Here is a 21,624-nt window from a genome sequence, read left to right on the forward strand (position 1 = left end):
GAAGAAAGGGAACGTCTGCGTACATCTTATCCTTGAATATTTTACTTGTGGGATTTCATTTTATAGACGTTCTTCAAAGAAAGAACATTTGTGTACATCTCATCCTCAAAGATTCTACTTTTGCGATTACATTGAGTATGTTGTTGTTGTATTATTGTAATATGAACGGCATTCCTAATGGCGTTTGGGCGAGAGTTTGGACTTGGCGCCGTAACACTTCGATCGCTAAACGGCAAAAACTATTCGATATTCTACAATTAGATGATGATAAGCGTTATAAATGACGGGCTTTTGTATTATAAACTTTTATCATTTGTTAATCCATTCGACGTATAACAATGTGTTAGAACGCTAATTAGTTCTCACTATATTGCATAATTGTTAAACCAATCAATTTGATGGAAGTATTTTGCTGTAGAGCAGAAATCTGCAACAGTAAAATCACTATAGGTGTGTGTATGGTGATTAAATCTTATATTTGCAAAGGTTCTCGAATCCCATGTACTCATCGCGCTGGATCTTCCCGATCATATTTGAGATACCGACTCCACCTGTAAAAACGGAGAAGCAAATGAACAGCTATGCAGAATGCAGGCCAAATGAGTTATCGCGGAGGAGGGACTCTGAAGACTGAAGTGTCTAGTAGGCGATGATGAGTTGAGTTACTCACCTAGTGATATTGCGCTGACGAAAATTGTGAAGGCAAGGATGAAGATGATGAGTGACGCCCGTCCTAGTACTAAAATCAGCCTCCTCACAACATGTTGCCCAACGAAAGCAGCAACAGTCGCGACAGCAACAAAGTAGAGAGCTGTAAGAAGATACGCTTGTCAATTCTGTCATTATGAACCAAACAATCTGTTAAAGGGAATGGCGCGTACCATAAGGAACTGGAAAACGCTTTAGAAGGTAATACTCCACCACGGACATTGATGAGGAGAACATCATCGCAAAGGTGGCAGTGGCACTTGAGACCTGATACACAGAAATAGAGTAACGCGAGTCAGCTTATTAAGTATGAAATGAATCGATATGATACAAAGTTCTGTCAAGCAAAAGCGGTTGCAACATAATGTTCACATGTAGTATGCACATAGACAAGTATAGAGGGAAGTGAAGCGACAGAAGAAATGGAGAACGATTGACATAAGACACCAGAGAAAGACAGAAAAGAAATGCTAACTGCATCATACTGGATAAGTGAACGTTAGCTCTTATATGGATCGTAGGAGGGAGAGAAATCGGAGGGTCTTTGATTGCTTTTTGGTGCATCCTGTCGATTCCTTCTTGTGTAGATGATCCGGTGTCTTTCGTAGACAATCGTGTTTTGATATAGGTTCTCTACTTTTTGATATATCTCTTGTATACGGAAGCTCTTCTCTATATTAAAAAAATCAGTTACCTTACGAGAAGAATGAATTCTAACGCCATTTTTTCTATAATTCAAACGCATACTTCAGAAGATTGTGAACGTTATTAGGTAAACTAAAAGCTAAGTAAAACACAGCACGAAACCAAACCACAGGTTGGTAATATGTTTTCATGCCAACGTATGAGAAGAACTAAACGTGTATTGCTGGTCATGCTACTTCAGCTCACAAACTAACCTGTGGAGGAACGCCGAGCTCCAAAAACAGTGGACCCATGATAAATCCTCCACCGAGACCAAGAAGTCCACCAACGACACCAGCTAGTATTCCAAACAAGCAATAAACAACCAACTGCATCACGCGGAAATTGGTGCCGGCTTCTCCCTTGGATTCTATCTTTCTCCATCCGTTGTACAAGCTAGTAGCTTCATATGAAGACACCCCAACAGCAACTGGAATCTGAATGACATTAAATGAGTTGACAGTGATTGTTAGAATTGTTCGTGCCTCAGACGTTTGCTTCAACATAATTTGAGATAACCAAATACGAACCTGCAACAAGTTCACCACCCAGTACCATGCCGAGCAAGTAGATGTGTAATTCTATTTCAAACATACAACGCCAGTGAGTTAACAGATTAAAACTATACATCGGAACAAAGCCAAAACGGTAAGAAATGAAAACCTTTCCAATTTGCAGTACTAGAAATGCAACCCAAACGAAACTGAGGAGTCCAAATTCCTTCCAGCAAACATTCTCCATGAAAGGGGCCTAAAATAATACGTCCTTTTAGAGTTACAAAATCAGGCGAAACATAATTATCCTTTCAAGAGTTTGGATGAGTCACCTCTGGTTCAGCTGCACCCTTGGCATCCTTATCAGTGCCATTGGCGGGACCGCTGGGAAGGAGTTTGTATTCTGCTTCATCGCCAGTGCCTGTCATAAAGCAACAAAGAAATACTGTAATCCCCACGAGAAGGAAAATCGAGATGAAATGCCTTCTAAACTCTTCATACAATAGAAGATTCATTTTCCTGACCTACCATTTTTGTCTGAAAGTTTAGCAGCAGCCTCCTGAAGTAACCAAAAAAAACAGACGATTAGAAAAATCCAACACTTCATATACATGACTTATTTAACATCGTCTTGCTAGAATCTGACTGGATAAATAATCTAACTTCATGTGTTAGAATGCAGAAGAAAGAACCATAAAAGCATTAACGATTCTAACATGCTATTTAAAGAGAGCAAAGTAGTGTACAGATTTCTGTATCACAAAAGCGGAAACTTCCAAGAATAAAGGAGATAACCTTTTTCGCAATAGTTTCTTTCTTCCACGTCTCAACCCCTTTTAGAAAGGCCTTGGTTGCCGTGCCTGCAACAATCATTTACGATCAAAGTCTTGTAGGAGTAATAACTTAATAAACACTAGTGCCATATTATGAGAGGTGCTTTACCAAGGAAGAGAACAATTAGCAGAACCGTAACCATCCAATCTGCGAATATCACATTGAAAGTAACTCCAATACTAATGCCAAGCATCAGCATTGGCTGGATGAGCACAGCCAAGTCATAATCAATAATAGGCATGTCGATTGTGGGATGTCTGAGCTTTAAGTTGTAGTAAACAGTAGACACTGCAGCACCCATGATCATACCTATCAACCAGAAAACTAGGAGCGATGACTCTCTTAACCAGGAGCAAGAATTTCAAAACAGAAGACGCTGATCGTTCATAAATTAGGACCTGCTAAGTCATGAAAATGAATTTCCAAATGGTCATGCAAAATTGTCCCTAATCTTACATTTTGAAATTGCTGTAGATGATTTTGGATCAAATCCGATCACAAGACTAAGCATGGGTACGAATATGCCACCACCACCAACACCACCTACACTCCCAAACGCTGCTCCAGCGAATCCAATTATGGTACCAAGAACAATTTGCCATCCAAATTTCATGTCCTGCAATAACACACCACATAGTCAACGGCATAAAAAGCAAATACGTGAGCAATGAAAATATCAACAAAGCTCAGGGTTGTTGGTTATAAACCTTAAGTGCTACTCCATATGGGGCACACCATACCGCACATATTGCAGATGTTCAACAGCCCAATCGTAGCACCCTGCTATCTATAACTTTCAAATGGAAAATTTACATAACTAATTTGGAATATCAACTCCACATCATCCCGGTTACATGGACACTGTAGTTATGTCCTTTCCTTGGGTTCCTTCTCCTAATTTTATTCATTTCTAAATGAACTTCCAAGCTATTCTCTATCTAGTTCTCTTTTTTTTTATGTCGATAGTAAGTAAACACACATCGTGAGTTCGTGACATGCATGTTCCATGCCTTCTGAATTTTGAGTTGGGGGTCTATCGAAAACAGCCTCTCTATCTCACCTCTGAGGTAGTGGTATGGACTACGTACGCTTACCCTCCCCAAACCCCAATTGGTGGGAATATACTGGATATGTTGTTGTTGTTGCAGATCAAACAAATATGCACAAAATTCACAAAACCAACAACAACGACTATGCCTCAAATGCAAACTAGTAGAGATCAACTATATGAATACTCAATATCCATTCTGATTCATTTGTAACCTGTTTCATTCATCTACTCAATAAACTAATCAGTCATGAAATATGAATGGTAGTTCTAACCTATGTTGCTCGGACTTTTCAAAAATGTTGCTCCTACATGTCGGATCCTCCAGAAGTAGTGTACTTTTGGAGGATCCAACACGCGGTGCAGCAGCATTTTTTGGAGAGTCCGTGCAACGTAGCTTCCAACTTAGTTGAAAGAGTCCCAACAATTTGAGAGAATAGCAGAAATAAACATGAATAAGCAAGTATTAGAACAAACTGAAACAAGAACACATGTTATATGGACACATCTTTTAAAAATGTGTTCTTATTAATACGAGGGACACACACGAGACGCTTACAGGCCAAACATGTTGGTAACCAGATTCATTGGGCTTCCATAAGAAGTTGACAACAGCTGAGAGGTAATGTTCATCTGAAGTTGCATTTTTGTCAATTATAGCTTCCCTCTTGAAGCTTCTTTCTGCAGATACAAATATTGCAGCTAAAAGAAAACTCCATGATATTGACAAAAGTGGCCTCAAAATCTTCAATTTTCCTCTAAGTCCCTCCATTCCAAACAAAGATTACACTTTGTTTTCAAACACTACACACACTCAACAACAACTTTCTTTGTCTTCCAACAATGTCAATCTTGAAAACAACAACAACAAAAGAAAAATGTATTTTAAACCATTAGTCAAAGATTTGATTGGTTAGTGAGAAAACTTACAACCAAATAAAAAGAAGAGATATGTTTAATGTGTGAAGGGAGAGAAAAACAAGCAGAAAAGGGTGGATCTTTGGTCTTTTTGAGTCTCACATTAATGAAACTATGAAGAAAACATCCTTATAAAAGTCCTAAGATTATATTGTGGTAATTAGGACAACAATTGAAGCTTCACAAATGCATGAAACATCATGGTTTTTCACTGCCTAGCACACTGCTTGTCCCCTCTTATAGCAGTCAATATATATATATATATATACTATTATATAATCATTAGAAATCTACAAAATGCACATTATTCTCCTTTAATAAAAATCAAATGAAAACTAGCGAAGTTTAATAATAATATAACAACAATAACATACCCAATATAATCTCATAGCAAATCTGAATGATAGATTGTACGTGTACAGATCTTACCTCTACCTAACAGAGGTAGATAGGTATGTTTTTGTCAGACACTCTACTCAAATACATCAAATCAAAATATCTATCAAAATAATAATAATAATAATGAGTATTTAAAATAAAAGTATAACCTTTTAACTCTTTTTAACAGTTGATGGGATGAAAAATCTATTCTAACATATTGGTGTTGACCATGTGGGATAATCATTTATTCATAAGCATCTTTTATGGAAATAATAAAAAATGAGGTGGTAAGGACTTTTTTATGGAAATTATTATTATATATATAATAATAGAAAGAGTGAGTTTAAGAAATTAATTTAATTAAAATTGATACACTCAAATGAACAAAGTATATAGTGAATGAGATGATGATTCTTTAAAAGTGGTTCACCTTTTAGTCAACACATAATGGTTGAGTCACATGTGAAATAGATCTGGACATTTGAAAATTGTTCACTTAGATTCCTTTGAGATTGACTAATACTTCATATATTAATTTGAACATGCGCTAGAACGTTTGCTATGAAAAAAAGTGTTAACTTATCAAAAATAATTTCATATTTAAGATTCGAGTCGAGAAACATCTGGCTAAAGTTAAGTTACTCATTCAACTCACGTTCAAATCAAGGATGACAGAAAGGTTGGTGAAAATGTTACACTTCATAATAAACAACTATAGACTATAATTGTTTATATTTTTGAAGGTGCAAACTTCTAGCTCTAATATGTTTGATCCTTGAGGAATATGCTCCCCCACAATGGGCCTAAATATATTGGGCCTGAATAGATTGAGGAGAGACCCAATGGACTTCAAAGTCAAAAGCCCAAATTCTTTTTATTGGACTTTATATGGATCCAAATAGAAATATTGCAGGAGTTTCTGGTGGGCGCGTTGAGACCGCTATCATATTATGTCTTTTTCTATATTATTTTTTTTGTTATTATTCTGAGATCTATAGAATTTCTGACGTAATGATATGAATTGTGTATACTTTGCCCTCCCTAGACCTCGATTTATGGATGTGTATTAGGTGCATTATTGTTGAAGTAATAACCATGGTGCTGAGGTCAGCTTATGCGTAACTAAATTAATTCCATGAGATACCTGTTGCATCCCGTGTCTCAGGTTCAATTTCTAATAAAATAAATAAGGGTAATCGAATAAAATTATTTTTAGTTTTTTAGAAATGTAAATTTATCAAAAAGCTTACTAGGTGTGTGCAAAAAACGAACCGACCAATAAACCGAACCGATAAAATGTTATTGCTTTATTGTTATTGGGTTAATGATTTTATAAAAAAAATTATTGGGTTATTGGTTCGGTTCGATTTTTTCTTATTAGGTTATTGTGTAAACCGATAACACAATAAGAGTATATATATATATATATATATATATATATGACTTATTATATATTTCTCTTAATTTCTCTTTAATTTCTATCGATTAACAAACCTATTATTTCAATTATACAAACTTTTAGTTTCTCCTAGCAACATTTAGTTCAAACTCAAAATTCTTGTAAATTAAAATACGATTTTTTATTGCAACTAAGATTTGATTTTTTTTCATGTTAGTTACTACTCTTTTTATTTTATGAATATTTTCTTATCGGTTAAACTGAATCGATAAATTGAAAATCAATAAAAAAATATCTTATTATTTTGATTATTGATTTAGCATATTTAAAAAATAAAAATCGTAAGTAATAATTGATGGATAAAATAAAAATGAAGAAATAAATGGGTGAAATTGGGCGAGAAGAAAGGGGGGGTTGGTTTGCCTTCAGTATAATATTGGGGAGAAACAAGCATTTTCCGAGGCATTCAACGATTTTGTCAAAAAGGGTCAAAAGAGAGCATTTTTAGGATTTACATATATAGAGAGAGTAGATGTTGAGGTTGTGGAAATGGTACCAAAATTGTTTGTCCGTGCATCCTGTGAAGACGCAGGTAATCAGCTCCGGTCTCATTTGGGGTCTCGGCGACGTATCTGCTCAAGCCGTCACTCATTACACTGCCAAAACACAACGACATCATCATCGCCCTGTTAGTAACCTCTCTTTCCATTTAGGGTTTCTCTATTCTATTCTGTATGAATTTATTTGTGTATGCTTTATTAATGCAGTAATAAGCTGCAGCTAGGGAAGATTATTGGAGTAAACTTGTAGATTTCGTTGGAGGAACAAAACAAATCTGTTGGGCCATCTTGTATATTTATGTGTTGTAGCTAGGGCACATTTGGTGGACCATCCCACTTTTGTTGGAGGAACAAACTAGTATTTCTTTCAATAAATGTTTGCATATATCTGCTTGCTTGCGTGCGTGCACCTCGACTAATTTCACTACCACCTACTACAAGCAACAGGTATCAGGTAACTAGGTAACTCTGTCCACCAAGGCTAGAATAAATGGAAAGAAATCACCTAGTGTTTGTCTCGGGTGCACAGATATATCCATTCTCTGGAATTTGTTAGGAAGGAAGGTGCAACGACTTTGCTCATTCTTCCTGTCTGTTCTAGCCCTGTTGGTTGCGGGGGGGTGGAAGATATCCCGTCTGCCACCTCCCACCAGTAATAGGTACCACGTAATTCGCTCCGCTAATCACCTGGTGTTTGGGAATTAAACCTGAGACCTCATCCTGAACCACTAGGTTACATCCTACGGGGCACCAATATATCCATTTTTTCGGATTTTTAAGAAGGAAAGTGCAACACCTTTGCACCCAAGCGTGTGGTTCAATGAAGTTAGGTTGAGCACCATGTTTTCTCACGTTCAATTACCAACAGAAACAAACACTAGGTGATTTCTTCTCATCTGTTCTAGCCTTGGTGGACAAAGTTACTTGGTATCTGGTGCTGGTGTATGGCGGCAAGTATCCCGTGGAATTAGTCGAGGTGTACACAAGCTAGCCCGGATACCATGGTTATTAAAAAAGAAAAAGGAAAGTGCAACACCTTTACTCATTCTTCTCGTCTGTTCTAGCCTTGTTGGTGGCGTGAAAGCTGGCCCAGATTCTAGAGTTACAAAAATAAGAGCAACAGCTTGTCTATTTGGCCGTTGTATGAGTCCTTTTCTTCTTTGTAAACAGCTTGGTACCCTTTCAATAAAATTTTACTTTATCTAATAAAAAGGGGACGACCCGGTTCATACCTACTCCGTAGGTGTCGGGGAGGGGGGGACCACTCCGGGCCTGACCTACGCGCCCTCACCCCAACTTCGCTGGAGGGGCGTTTCGAACCCCCGACCCTAGCACACCACGGTAAGCAAGCTTACCGCTGAGCCAAGGCCATCCTTTTACTTTATCTAATAATAATAATAATCCAAATAAAGCAAAATTTACATGATTCATACAACCGACGCGACTAGTTTGAGAGAAAGACGTAGTTGTTGTTGTTGTTCAGTTGAGGGCTAAAAAGGCGCAAGTCGAACCATAGTGTCAGGAGTTTAGATCTCAATGGTTTCTCACCCTATTCTCCATATTGGCCTTACTTATCTCTATCCTAAGAGTAGTTGGACCATCAAATCTTAAAAGGTTTTTTAAATAGTATCATCAACAAATGAATAAGTAATGTAAGATTGACATACTAGCACTTTGTATATTCTGCAGCCTCCTGTAGAACTTTTTTGCTGCGCCTATCCATGTTTGGTTGAAGGAGGAAGAGGGGAAGGGTAAAGAGACGGGGTCGAATAATTTACTTCTCTTGGGTTTATCCTACTCCTCAAGGTGTTTGTAAATGTGATTTGTACTTCCTCCTTTCTTCCCTCTTTCACTTTCTAACAATACAAGCTATTTTTCCTTTACTCTTCCTCTTTTATCTTCTTTCCTAGTGCTACTCCTTTTTCAGCTGAACATATTAATAATCTTTATAAGTGCTAAACTTTGAGTTTGTTTTGCCTGAGGCATGCTGTTTTCACTCTGTTTAATAGTCAGATAAGCTCTTTCTCTTGACAACCGTATAAAAAAACCCAAGGGTTCACAGTCCTTTTCAATTACAAGTTGAAGACACCAATCTTTGTATAAGACTGTTGTTTTTCTATTTTAGTGATTAATTCAGCCACAAGAATATGCATACCAGAGAGAGCACTATGAAAAATTTACGCCTGCCTTGTGATGGGAGAAACTGATAACATTTCTAACCAACATTGTAGCTTAAAACCTAAAAAATTAGTGGAGCTGAATTTGATTCAAAAATTGGTTCAAAATTTTTGTCTGACTGTAATATTTAAACTAGGAGTCTACTCTTTGTTATTCATGTCTCACTACTAGTGTTTTCGTCGCCGGAGGCCAGTGAAAGGTTAAAGCCTAAAAATGATTTCTTTCTAGGCTGAAGCCTCTTCTTTTCTTTTTTGCTCCATCTGTTCAATTCAGAAATTAAATATATTCTTATTAAAGCTAATATTATTCATTTTGATTTAAAAAATTTGGTGCATTCATTCATTAAGAAAAACTCAGTTACTAATATTGTGTAATTTGATTTACAAATTTTTGGTGCATCTATTTGTCAATATATGTATACATATTGAAATTCTTCATGAACACTCTTCTTAACTCCTGGCTTGAACACTCTTCATGTTAAAAAATTTCCATTGCTTGAGCACTCTTCATGAAATTCCTAGCTCTGTCACTGCCTGGTATTATTTATCGGGAAATGATGTTATTCTTAACTGCAGGATAAAAATAAAGAATTTGCAATCAACTGGAGACGAGTTGCCACAACGAGCTTGTTCGGCTTTGCATTTGTTGGACCCATTGGCCACTTCTGGTAGGCCTTTCTTTATTTGCTTCTGCTTAGGTCACTGATTTGCCACACTTCACTGAATGACCTTGTTTTGGTCTTTGATGAGCAGTATGCTGTTGTAGTTTTTTGTGATTAGTATTACTTCATGGAGTGTGTTTCCTTTCAAGGGGCTTTCTGGCGTACTGGCATGATTATGTCACAGTTATCAAAATGTTCCTTGTAATAAGAATATACTTGTGTCTTTAAGTAAAAAATGTAGTCTAAAATTTACTAGACCCTTTCGACTTTCACTACTTCCCTATGAGATTTCTCAAAATGGGGTGTTGATGTGAATCAATATCAATCTAGAATCTTTATATATTTGAAACCTCAGCAACTAATTAGTAATTGTGAGGTCAAGTAATTAGCAACTAAATCTGCATAACCTTTCATATGTAGTTAGTAATGCGACAGAGGGATGTACTCTTATTATGGCACTTACATGTGTTGCTATGGTTGAACTTTATTTTATGTAAGAATGTGGGATAGATTTCTATCTTGGCTTCTCATAAAAATGAGCTTACTGCAACTTTAAGTATGTTAGCAGTAAGATTTTTTTTCTTTTTAGCAGTAATTGCAAAGTAGATTTATATCTTTCTTCACATCTATCTCCTCTTTGAAGCTTTGGTCAAAGAAGCATTAGAACTTCATTGTGACTTGTTGGATATATCTTCATTTCCTCTCTTTAAGGACCACGATCGAAATGTCTAATCTGTTGGTTTATGTCACTTCACTGAAGTAGAATGTAGTAGCTTTTGGATCCAGTTTGAACATTTAATATATAAATATACTGAAGTTTTAGTTTAAAACTAATGCCTTTTGGTATTGTGCTCTCAATCTATGCAGTCCTTGAGGCTCAAATTCTATATCTCTGGATGCTCTTAGATTTAACAAGTACTCAAGACTTGTGCCTCTTCTTCCCTTTATCAAGTGAGGCCTTTAGTGCATCTTGAATTAATATTTGAAGACTTGGAATAACATAATCCAAATCAGGGGTCAACCTAAGACTAAATCTTTTCCTGATATTCAATTTTCCTGCCAAATAAAATAACACTAATTTGTTAAATCAGGGTTAGATTGAGCCTGTTTCTTTTTCTGATATTGGATTTCCAGCCAAATAAATTTTTGCTCGTTTGTTTAGTAGAACCTGCAGGCGTAAGTACTTGAATTTGTAGTGACAAAAGCTTTACTGACAATAAGCAAACTGAATAAAGAGGATTTATTGGTTTTATGTCGCTGGAGGGTGCTGTTAAATTTTGTTACGCTTTGCACTAGGAAATCATTTTTTGATGTGCTAGAGCATTTTTTGTTTTCAATAAATTACTGTTATATTGTGACAACTAAAAGTAACATTCTTGAATTGTTATTGAAAAGGCTGCAGATAATGTTTACTTCTGTAATGTTTGGGGTGAATGTATCTCACTATATTATCTGTTTAGGTATGAAGGGTTGGATCGCTTCATAAGATTGCGACTTCAAATGCAACCTAAATCCCTGCGGTTTGTTGCTACAAAAGTAGCACTTGATGGTATAATCTTTGGGCCCCTGGATTTACTCGTCTTTTTCACATATATGGGCTACTCCACTGGCAAAGATACTGCTCAAGTTGTGGAAGGTGTGAAGAGAGACTTTCTTCCAGCGTTAATACTAGAGGGAGGTATATGGCCTATTGTCCAGGTGGCCAACTTCCGCTATATACCAGTTAGGTATCAGCTCCTTTACGTCAACTTCTTCTGCTTGTTGGATAGCTCCTTCCTTTCATGGATTGAGCAGCAGGAAGATGCTGCGTGGAAGCAATGGTTGAAAAGCATTGTTCGCTTAAAGGAACAAAAGGAGCAAGGTTGATGATTCCTTATTTCACTAGGGATATGCATTCGCTTTGGGAATCCCTTTTCGCTTTCATAATTGGGCATAGCGATATTAGGTATAGAGATACGTTGAAGACATGCAAGGTGTTAACAGAAATCTCGGAGAGTTTCATCTTGGAAATTGGTAGTTGGATTCAGTCACACTCTTTATCAATTGAAGCTTAACAAAGCTATTATGGACCAATCTTCATCCACTAGTTGAATAAGCTTGTGGGACTTTTTATGCTGTCAAAGTTCGGATACTATTGTTTGGTCCTGTATTATGAGTTAACGACAAGGCTATACATTTTGATTGATACTGTTTCCATTAGTTTTCCTCTTCCCCAATTTGACAACTGGGGTTAATTTTGAGAAGACAATTGAATTGTGATGAAGTATTTCCTTTTTATTGAGAAATCGAATTTGATTGCTCGAGCACTGAGATGTGTTGTCTTTTGATTTTGTTAATGTTACAACTTTGTTATTCAAGGAACTGATGGACATGGCTGAATACAGGCCATGACATACTTCGACCTCAAACTCTTATGCTGAATGAATTATCCTTTGGTCTTTCAATGGCAAAGAAAAAGAAAGGATTCCATAGATCTCAATGAAAGGTCTCTTGTATTCTTTGTTGCCAAAATGCCTTTTCACATTTCTATTCAATGATGTCTCTACATAATGTTTGTCAATTATATTTGCAACGATGCAAACTGAAAAATCTCGTACTGATTTCTTCATAATGTAGAAAGTAACAACTTAAGATGGTTACAGACTCAAAAGTTCAAATGAATCACTCCATTCCTCACTAAACTATACATAGTTTTCGCATTTAAGGTACACCCTAAAACATGCTACAGAAAAGGTTAATTGACATCCATTTGTAACACTTCTTCTCAGAACCTGCACCTGCAGGGACAAATTTACTTTATAAATAATTGCAGTAACATTCAAAAACACTACTGGTGTTAGCTACAAAATTCAGAAAAAAAAAATTTATACTAATAACATGTAGACGCCCCAAAGTTCTCCAACCAACAAAATTTCTATATACATAGAGCATCACACACACTTTTGCTTCAATGGAACAAGTAAGTCAAAACAAATGAGTTTTACCAACCAGATAGTGAAGCATCATAATCTGTAACACAAACAAATAAACAAAAGTAATTATGATAACATAGTACTGACTACTGAGCTTTAAAAAAAAAAAAGAGAGACCATCAATTTAACACTTGCTTTAAAACACATTTGCTAGAAAGATATCATTTTTGTCGCATTACGCTGTTGTTTAACTTTACTCGTCTAAAACTAGTATCTATTTGCTCATGGCAATTGACATAAGAGAAGTAAACTGAACTTACAAATTAACAAACCTACTTCTGCCAAATGAGTTAATAATGTAGTTCCTCGACATCCAAATACAACACAAAGGAGCAAAGGATAGCGAGAGGAACAATCTTTATAGCTTTACTTGTAAAGAGCCAGTCAAAAAGTGTGGCCCAAAAAATAAGAAACCGCAAACTGTGGGTGGACCCACATGTTAAAATTATACCTTCCATGTATGAAACAGAAGGTGCAGCTCCAAATGTCATCTGATTCTTTTTGAGTAGTCAGTACTACTGTGGGGGGTATGAAGGTGGGTATGCAGAGGCAGTAGCAGCGAGAGTATAATCATATGCACTATAACCAGTCTCCCCTCCATATGATCCATGATAACTCCGCCCTCCATCAACTCCAGCATCTTGATGTGCATATCCATATTGTGGAGCAAGTGTTGCTGGACTTTGAGTGTGAGTGCCACTATAAGCTCCAGCTTCTTGAAGTGCATAATGTGGAGGAAGTGCAACCGAACTCTTGGCGTGAGCCCCACTGTAAGCTGGAGCATATGAGACCGTGCTAGGTGCCTCATATACAGTCTGACTGGTGTAGCTATGTGCTCCTGCATATCTAGCTGGTGGAGGATTCCTGGAGCTGAAAGAAGGAGAGGCATTTGACAACCTTCCAGATTTACCATGCCGAGAGGTGGACGGGTCACTGGCCTTGCCAGAGCTACGACCCCGCTTTTTTATATGCTTGTTCCCAGGAGCTGTGCTCTTCTTCCTTTTTGCTTTGGCCAGCTCCAACTCAGTCACCCGTTTTTTAAGTCCATTCAAAGAAAATTCTTCTTCAAGCTTGTGATCTTCCACACATTTTATTAAAGCCTTAGTAGCTTCCAACTCTATGGTGTTAGCTTTGTCCTGAGGAACAAATCACTCTTATGAAAACCGACAAACAAATATATAAAAATAATGGAAACATATGATTATAGCAGCAATAAAGAACAGATTTATAAAGTAGACGCGCGCATAAATATCTCACAAAGGATTTACAGCAGAAGGTGCTTGTAAAATTTTGAGGTGGTCATCGATAACTTTTTCCCTTAAACTTTGCTTTAAATAACATAAGCAGGTTTTGGTGTTAAAAAAATATTTATGCAACATCTACACAGGGTGTCCAGTGCGCCAGGATGTCCTGGACTGGACTGGCCTGGTACCAGTACGATAGGGTTTGACAGGTTTAGGGGATGGGACAGGTCGTCATCTGGGCCAGGTACCCGGACCAGTCCAATCACGATACCCAAATTGTAAAATAAATAAAAAGTAGGTGTTGCCAATGGTGTTTTTGCAAAAATAGCCGTTGGCAATAGCCAACCCCCACCCCAAACCCCAATCTTCCAGCAACTGATTTAGCTTTACAAGATCAGAGAACTTTTGCTCCTTTTCTAGGATTCAGGGGATTCACTCCTCTCTGATCTATGAAACACAATAATATGCTTGTTTATAACTTTGTCATCCAGACAAAAAAATTTTAAAAAATAAAAAAGAACAGGCGCTTGACAGAGAAATATACGCACCACTGCAGATGAACTAAATTTTCCCTTCTTTGATATGTTATTAGCATTTCTTCGGCAGCTCCTGAGAGCTGACCTAAGAAGTGAGAGCGGAGGGTATCTCTCTGTTAATCCAGCCTCTGAAGCAAAATATACTGCTTCAACATCTTTGTCGGTCTTCACCAGCTCTTCAATAATATCTGATCAAAGAGAAGGTAGCACAGTCATTACCTGTAGTAAAGAAGCTAAATATTCAAGCTGATGGCCCAAGCAAGTAGCTGAATCAGCCACCATTTAATAATTTACAGATCCAAAATCAGGAAATTCAGATCTAATCACATTCAAAAGTTATTTCTAATTCAGTATTTTCTGTTGACAACACTAATGTAGTCAGAAAGTCAATTGGAGTAGGATTCACTTCCTGTGCTCGTATTTTATGCCGACAACAGCAGAAATTGGAATCAAGAAAATCTTCAGGCACACGGTATAGTTAGAAATAAAGTACTAGTGTCAGGCAACACAATTTTTTGTAAAGCAGTAATTTGATTTATAATTGCACAAAAAAAAATCCAAATAAAAGAACTATACGAAAAAGTAGAAAAGCTACAAAATTATAGGGTAAAAAGTCCGCATTATATATTGCAGTTGCTAGCAAAACACTAAACAGTTTCTTTCCAAATTGAATATTTTCCACAGCAAGGTAAGAAAAGTATCTTGAACAAAATATTATCTTACAGCAGCATTTTAGTTTAAGTTTCTCTAGCCAACTATATCCAAATTTTACAATGCCTATATGGAGGATACTAGAAATCAGATTTCCACAAATCAGATTTCCACGACATTAATTCCACAAAATAGCAACTTAAGTAGTTTATTAGAACTCACCTACGATTTTGTTCCCAGAGCCAAAGGTAACAACAGCAAGCTTTGGCATATCTTTCCTGTTAGCAAACTCTAGTATCAGCTTCCTTAGGAACTCCTCCTCAAACCTCTCTTTTAGCCCAAATGTTATGACCAACTGCAAAAACATTGTTGCTTCAGCAGCGCAAACTCCACTGCCCCTGTCCCCACCACCCAAAACTCCCTTCCATTTCTCCAGCACCCTTGCTGCCCTCTCCTTCAAACTCCTCCCCGCACCATAACCCCCTTCCGCAGACGGCACAACTGACTGAATTAACATATCATAAGCCCACCTCCTATCTGACAGTACCGTCTTCCCCTCTACCTTCATCCCCACAAACTCCTCCGCTGCATCCAAGATCAATCTGAAGGAAACCCAGCAAAAAGAATGATAATGATCAGATAACTAAAAGCACCAAACATACCAATATGAGCTTTGAAGTCTCGATTTTGCTTTGACATATGCAGTGATAACTCTGATCTTGACCAAACCTGTCTCCTTCTCCATCACCCAAAAGCCAAACCCAAACGAAAACAAATATATAAACCCTAAAAAGATCCAGGATTGTGAAAGCCTAGGAAAGCGCTAACACAGTATATAGTAAGTCTTCTAGGTGTTTGGTTTTCATTACTTATCCAAGAAAATAAACATTTTAAGTCCAAAAGATATAGATGAAAGTTCCCAAAGACTTCTATTAGGAGGAAAAGAAAGGAACAAATGGTTAAGTGCCATAGACTATATCAACAACTGAGAGTTGAGCAACCAAAAGCTTGTTTAGCTCATCCCCCTATTTTCAACACAATCATTGGCTCATTAGGAAATTTTGACTTGCCTTGTGGGAAACATATTCGTATTGAAGATGCAACATAATTTTAAAACTGTGAATTGGTTTATTTCCATATTTTTGCATCTGGAGCTCCTTTTTGACGCACACCCGTTACTGGAGTGTCTACAAATAAACTATTACTCTATCAGAATAAACAAAGAGAGCAGGGTACTTGAGTACGACTACGGCTATGAAAAGCTTATCGAAAAGAGTGTAAACTCGACTCTAAAAGTTTCCGTTGCCTCCCTCTCTCCACCTTGTAATTCGATTGGGGAAAACGCCCCCCCCCCCCCCCCAAAAAAAAAAAAAATTGTCTTTTTAACCGACGCAAGAAAAAATATTCTGCCTTCCTCTCTCCGCCCCTGTGACTCGATTGGTGAAATAGTCCCCTGTCCCGTTCCCCCCACCCCACCACCACCACCATCCAACCACCCACAAAAAAAAAAAAACATTTTTGTACCGACGCAAAAAGAAAATATTTTGTTGCGAATGAACAAGATATTGAGGAATTGTCCATACGTAAAATCAGGATTATTGATACGGGAAAAGGGGAATCTTGTGTACTTGAGTACGACTACGGCTATGAAAAGCTTATCGAAAGAGTGTAAACTCGACTCTAAAAGTTTCCGTTGCCTCCCTCTCTCCGCCCTGTCACTCGAATTGGTGAAACGGTCTCCCCCACCCACCCATCCCACCCCACCAAAGCATGCTTTTTTTACCAACAACAAAAAAAATATTTAGCTCAGAATTATTGATAAAAGGAGAATCCTGCGTTCCAATAGAACCAGAAATTCTACTATGAGTTGTTAAACACATGAACACAGAAAAGCATTTGTCATACAAACATTAAACAAAACGTATTTTCGTATAATCAAACCTCATTTGGTCAAGTGAACATTGAAGTGCAGCGCCAATCTCGGCTCTCAAACCAATAGACTCCTTTCTCTTAGTCTGAATAAATCTAACAAGACCACTCGCATCCATTCTCCTACAATAAACCCCCAGCACTTCCTCCAAGCTCTTATCACTCAAATCCTCACCCAAACCTTGCGAACTCTCAATCTCCTTCACCGCCTCCTCCTTCATCTCAACAATCCGAGCTGCCATGCTGGATTCCTTATCAGGCAGTGCATCCTCGCGATTCTGTAGCTTTATAAGGGCATTTTCGGTATTTTCCTTGAGGTTTTTGATGTGTTCATCGAGGGCTTCGGACTTGTTAGTGAGAGAGGTTTGAATGTTGGTGAAGTGACTGGTTAGGGTTTTGTGGAGGTGAGTTATGGTGGTGAGCAGGGAGTGTCGAGCTTCGAGGTTGGTGAACAAGGCGTGTATACGATCTTCAGCCGCCATTGTTATTCACTTTTCCGATTAAGGTTTCACTGAGACTGAGCCAAACAAGGCTGGTTACATACACACACACACATAAACAAGAAGTAAACTTGCTTTGTGGTTATTGGACTTTCAAATGTTCTTTTTTAGTGAAACAAGGCCCATAATCCTTTATTTCCATCCATAAAAATAAAGGGCAACTCCATCTCTGATTATGAAAAAATTCTTCATGGAGAATGCTATCTTTGAATGGAGCTTTATTCGATGCGAATTTAAATTAATCGGATTCTAGTATAGATATCAAATATCAAATGAGAAAACAAAAAATAATAAAGGGCAACTAGCAGAAAAAGACGACTGTAAAGGGCTATTAACATATTAAGGTCGCGTATGTTTTAAGAGTTGTGTGTATTTTAGAAGTCGCGTGTGTTTTTTGAAATGCGTGTATCTTAAGAGCCGCATGTATTTTAGGAATTGTGTGTATCATAGGAGTCGCGTGTGCTTTAGGAATTGTGTGTATCTTAGGAGTAGCATGTGTTTTAGGGACTGCGAATATCTAAAGAGTCCGTTGTGTTTTAGGGGTTGGGTGTATATTAGGAGTCGTGTGTGTTTTAGGTATTGCGTGTATCTTAGGAATCGTGTGTGTTTTAGGGACTGCGAGTATCTTAAGCGCTGCGTGTATTTTAGGGGGTGGATGTTATCAACATCGCTCTTCAAACAAGGCCCATCATCATTACTACCTTTTTAAAAAAAGAATCATATACTTTCCTTTAGTATATTTCAAAAGAACGACTCTTTTCTTTTTTTGTAATATTTTAATTTTAATCTTTCACGTGACATATTTAAAATCATAAAATTAAATGATATTTGAATACATTTAACATAATTCTAATTTAAAGCTACAAAGATTCAAAAAATTTCTTTCTTTTATTTTTTAGTAATATTTTAAAATCAACCTTCCACGTAACATATTTAAAATCACAAAATTAAAAAATATTTGGATAAATCTGACATAATTCTAATTTAAAGCTACAAGATTCAAAAATCTTTCTTTTTTTTAAGCTTCATGTCAGATTAAAATAAGTTATTCTTTTTAAAATAGGAAAAGTAGATAAAAATAATAAATGCGGCAAAATATTTACGTTCACCCGTGATAAAAGTAAAAAATAATATGCCCATGCACAAATACAATTGATTATCAAGGAGAACCTAAAATGTGTCATTCATGAGAATTTTTCGGGCAATAAGCTTAATCTTCATTAACTTGTGTGCACATCTATTATTGTTAGTCGAGGTTGTTAGAGTGAGATCTATAATTTATCTTGCAAGGAGAGACTTCAATCATGTTAATGTACGAGTTAAGACAATCAGTGAATTACTTATGATATATGTTTTATTTTAAAAATGAAACATTTAATATTTAGATTTTTTTTTTAAAGGAACAATACATATGAAAATTTCCTTAACACCAGAATTAAATTTGACCTCATGCTCTTACTTCGAAATACCCAAATATAGACACTCCATGCACAATCCATCCCTAGAAAATCAATGTCGGTGAATTCTAAGTTATGTGAAAATCTATAGAGGCACAAGAATTGATTGTTAAGGAGAACCCATAACACGTTATTTATGAGAAATTCTTGCGCTACACGCTTTATATTCATTTACCTGCACACATCTATTACTGTCAGATAAAACTATTAAAGTCGAATCCATAATTCACCCCGAAAGAACAGACTTCAATCACATCAACCTAAACAAAATTTTCAAAACTTCTTCTTAATTTCTCTGCTCGAGAAACCATCATTTGAGGGAAAGAGGAAGTTGACGTCAGATTTGTCGTAAGAGTTAAGACGGTCGGTGAATTAATTACGACATATGATTTATTTTTAAAAGCGAAATATTTAACATTCATTTGAATTCTTCTTTTAAAAAAGGAAGAACAAAATTAAAATTTTTCTTAACAACGAGGCGAAATTTGGCCTTAAAATATAACACACAAAGAATAAATTCTTTTTTCCATATATATAAATGGCCTTAAAAAAGATTTGTGGGAATTACTAGTTACATCTAGTATATAAATGGGTTTACGGGTTTGAGTTTTGAAGAGAGGTGCACAGCGCGCAATGAACACTCCCAATCATCCCTAAAACCCTCGCGATTTTAGGTATACTTTTTTCTCGATTCTCTTTGAATTTTTTTCTTTGCATTTTTTGCCCTACTGGTTTCCGATTAACGCATTCATTCTCTATCGGTAGGTACCCTACTCTACTATCGCTGTGAATTTACTTTTTCTTACTAGTTTTTGTTTTCTGTTAACAGATTCATGTTTGTACTTGTTGTTCTATTGCGTTTCAATTGTTGTATGCCAATATAAATGTTGTGGAAACAACCTTTTATAGACATGTAAGGTAAGGTAAGGTTGTGTATGATAAATCCTTGTAGTTCGGCCCTGCATATAGTGAGAGCTTTAGTGCACCGGGCAGTTCCTTTTTTTTTTTTTTTTTTTTTTTTTTTTTCGGGGGGGTTTTTTTTTTTTTTTTTTTTTTTTTTTTGTGTGTGTGTGTGTGTTTTGCTTGGCTATAACTGATTGAGTCCTTTTGAGGATTTTATATTAGCGAATCAAAGTCGGGTCTTTTATCCCTCACATTTATATTCCTGTGTGTGTCTGTGATTAGTTTCATGGTAGTTTCTATTGTTGTATGCCAATTCTGTACGAGCAAATATAAATTTTGTGGAAACAACCTTTTATAGACATGTAAGGTAAAGTTGCATATGGTAAATCCTTGTAGTTCGGCCCGGCCCTGCATATAGTGGGAGCTTTAGTGTACCAGGCTGTCCCTTTTTTTTCCTCTTTTTTTGTGTGTGTTTTGCTTGGCTATCGTTGATTGAGTCCTTTTGAGGATGTGGAATCAAAGTCGGGTCTTTTATCACTCACATTTATATTCCTGTGTGTGTATGTGATTAGGTTCATGGTAGTCTCTATGTAAAGCATTATATCAGGAAGCTGCGTATAAGACTTGTTTCTTTTTTTTTTTTTACAGTGTTTGGATTGGCGTATATTTAGCTGTTTTTGGATTTTAAGTGCTTTTTAGTTTTTGGAGGTGTTTGGCAAAGGTACAATGTGCTCCCTCTGTTCGCTTTTAAGTGCTACTGTTTTCCTAATTGGATTTTCGTTTTTACTTGTCACTTTTGACATATCAAGAAAAGACGATCTTTTTCCTATTTTACCGTTAGCATTAATTGCTTGGCTATCATTGATTCAGTCCTTTTGAGGATTAGATATTATGGAATCAAGTCAGTCTTTTATCCCTCACATTTATATTCTCCATTTGTGCTCGCGTTGTTTGAATGCTTTAAAGCATTAGATTAGGAAGTTGCCTATAAGTCTAGTTTCTTTTGTTATAGGGTGTTTGGATTGGCTTATTTTTAGGTGTTTTTGGATTTTAACCGCTTTTTAGTTTTTGGAGGTGTTTGACATAGATACAATGTGCTTTTAAAGCACTTCACTTTAAGCTAAAAGAGTACTCTCTCCGTTCGCTTTTACTTGTTACTGTTTTCCTAATTGGATTTTCGTTTTTACTTGTCACTTTTGACATATCAAGAAAAGAAGATTTTTTTCCTATTTTACCGTTAGCATTAATTGCTTGGCTATCGTTGATTTAGTCCTTTTGAGGATGTGGAATCAAAGTCAAGTCTTTTATCCCTCACATTTATATTCTTGTGTGCGTATGTGATTAGTTTCTTTTTTTTTTAGGGGGTTTGAATTGACTTATATTTAGTTGCTTTTGGCTTTTAAGCACGTTTTAATTTTTGGAGGTGTTTGGTAAAGATACAATGTGCTTTTAAGCACTTCACTTTAAGCTAAAAAAGTACCCCTCGGTTCGCTTTTACTTGTTACTGTTTTCCCTCTGAATTGCATTGTATGCCAATTCAGTACGAGTAAATATTAAATGTTGCAGA

General features: G+C 36.6%; 4 protein-coding genes and 1 non-coding gene across 9 annotated transcripts in view; 2 read left to right on the plus strand and 3 right to left on the minus strand.

Moving 5' to 3' along the window:
- Nucleotides 1–268: 268 nt before the first annotated feature.
- Nucleotides 269–5,391, minus strand: LOC107846866 (sulfite exporter TauE/SafE family protein 3). Of its 3 annotated transcripts, none has more exons than XM_047400045.1 (13): nt 5,235–5,391; nt 4,328–4,619; nt 3,177–3,336; nt 2,829–3,029; nt 2,682–2,746; nt 2,415–2,445; nt 2,219–2,307; nt 2,056–2,142; nt 1,923–1,973; nt 1,608–1,829; nt 882–975; nt 671–811; nt 269–551 (listed from the first exon to the last, which is right to left on the minus strand). In XM_047400045.1, exons 2-13 carry the CDS (start codon nt 4,538–4,540, stop codon nt 466–468), a joined length of 1,440 nt encoding a protein of 479 aa, XP_047256001.1. In that variant the 5' UTR covers nt 4,541–4,619; nt 5,235–5,391; the 3' UTR covers nt 269–465. The 3 variants fall into 3 exon arrangements, with proteins under 3 accessions (XP_047256001.1, XP_016546621.1, XP_016546622.1); XM_016691135.2 differs by lacking the exon at nt 5,235–5,391 and adding an exon at nt 5,061–5,215; XM_016691136.2 differs by lacking the exons at nt 4,328–4,619; nt 5,235–5,391 and adding an exon at nt 3,428–4,314.
- Nucleotides 5,392–6,820: 1,429 nt separating this feature from the next.
- On the plus strand, nt 6,821–12,171 carry LOC107847525 (protein Mpv17). Its single transcript, XM_016691823.2, has 3 exons — nt 6,821–7,154; nt 9,780–9,871; nt 11,326–12,171. The coding sequence occupies exons 1-3, from the start codon at nt 6,999–7,001 to the stop codon at nt 11,729–11,731; spliced, it is 654 nt and encodes a 217-aa protein (XP_016547309.1). The 5' UTR covers nt 6,821–6,998; the 3' UTR covers nt 11,732–12,171.
- A 276-nt stretch (nt 12,172–12,447) lies between these two features.
- On the minus strand, nt 12,448–17,948 carry LOC107847524 (FRIGIDA-like protein 4a). Of its 2 annotated transcripts, XR_001667543.2 has the most exons (5): nt 17,210–17,948; nt 15,491–15,870; nt 14,630–14,805; nt 13,289–13,973; nt 12,448–12,642 (listed from the first exon to the last, which is right to left on the minus strand). XR_001667543.2 is itself a non-coding variant. In XM_016691822.2 (4 exons), the coding sequence occupies exons 1-4, from the start codon at nt 17,677–17,679 to the stop codon at nt 13,353–13,355; spliced, it is 1,647 nt and encodes a 548-aa protein (XP_016547308.1). In that variant the 5' UTR covers nt 17,680–17,858; the 3' UTR covers nt 12,448–13,352. The 2 variants fall into 2 exon arrangements, 1 of the variants encoding a protein (XP_016547308.1); XM_016691822.2 differs by having other exon boundaries at nt 12,448–13,973; nt 17,210–17,858.
- LOC124889182 lies at nt 13,132–13,254 on the minus strand. The gene has a single exon (XR_007047794.1). It is a non-coding gene; the product is annotated as a small nucleolar RNA snoR136 (small nucleolar RNA).
- Nucleotides 17,949–19,687: 1,739 nt separating the features above from the next.
- The window catches only part of LOC107847731 (protein ANTI-SILENCING 1), a 34,070-nt gene continuing 32,133 nt past the window's right edge, over nt 19,688–21,624 (plus strand). Inside the window, exons 1-2 of one of the 2 annotated variants that reach the window (XM_047400046.1) lie at nt 19,715–19,828; nt 20,706–20,778. The gene's annotated coding sequence lies outside the window, so the exon portion shown is untranslated. Of the gene's footprint in view, nt 19,829–20,705; nt 20,779–21,624 lie in introns of both variants that reach the window. The other variant, XM_016692178.2, reaches the window with a different exon arrangement.

This window comes from Capsicum annuum, chromosome 11, assembly GCF_002878395.1.
Source record: "Capsicum annuum cultivar UCD-10X-F1 chromosome 11, UCD10Xv1.1, whole genome shotgun sequence".
NCBI classification, from domain to species: Eukaryota; Viridiplantae; Streptophyta; class Magnoliopsida; order Solanales; family Solanaceae; genus Capsicum; species Capsicum annuum.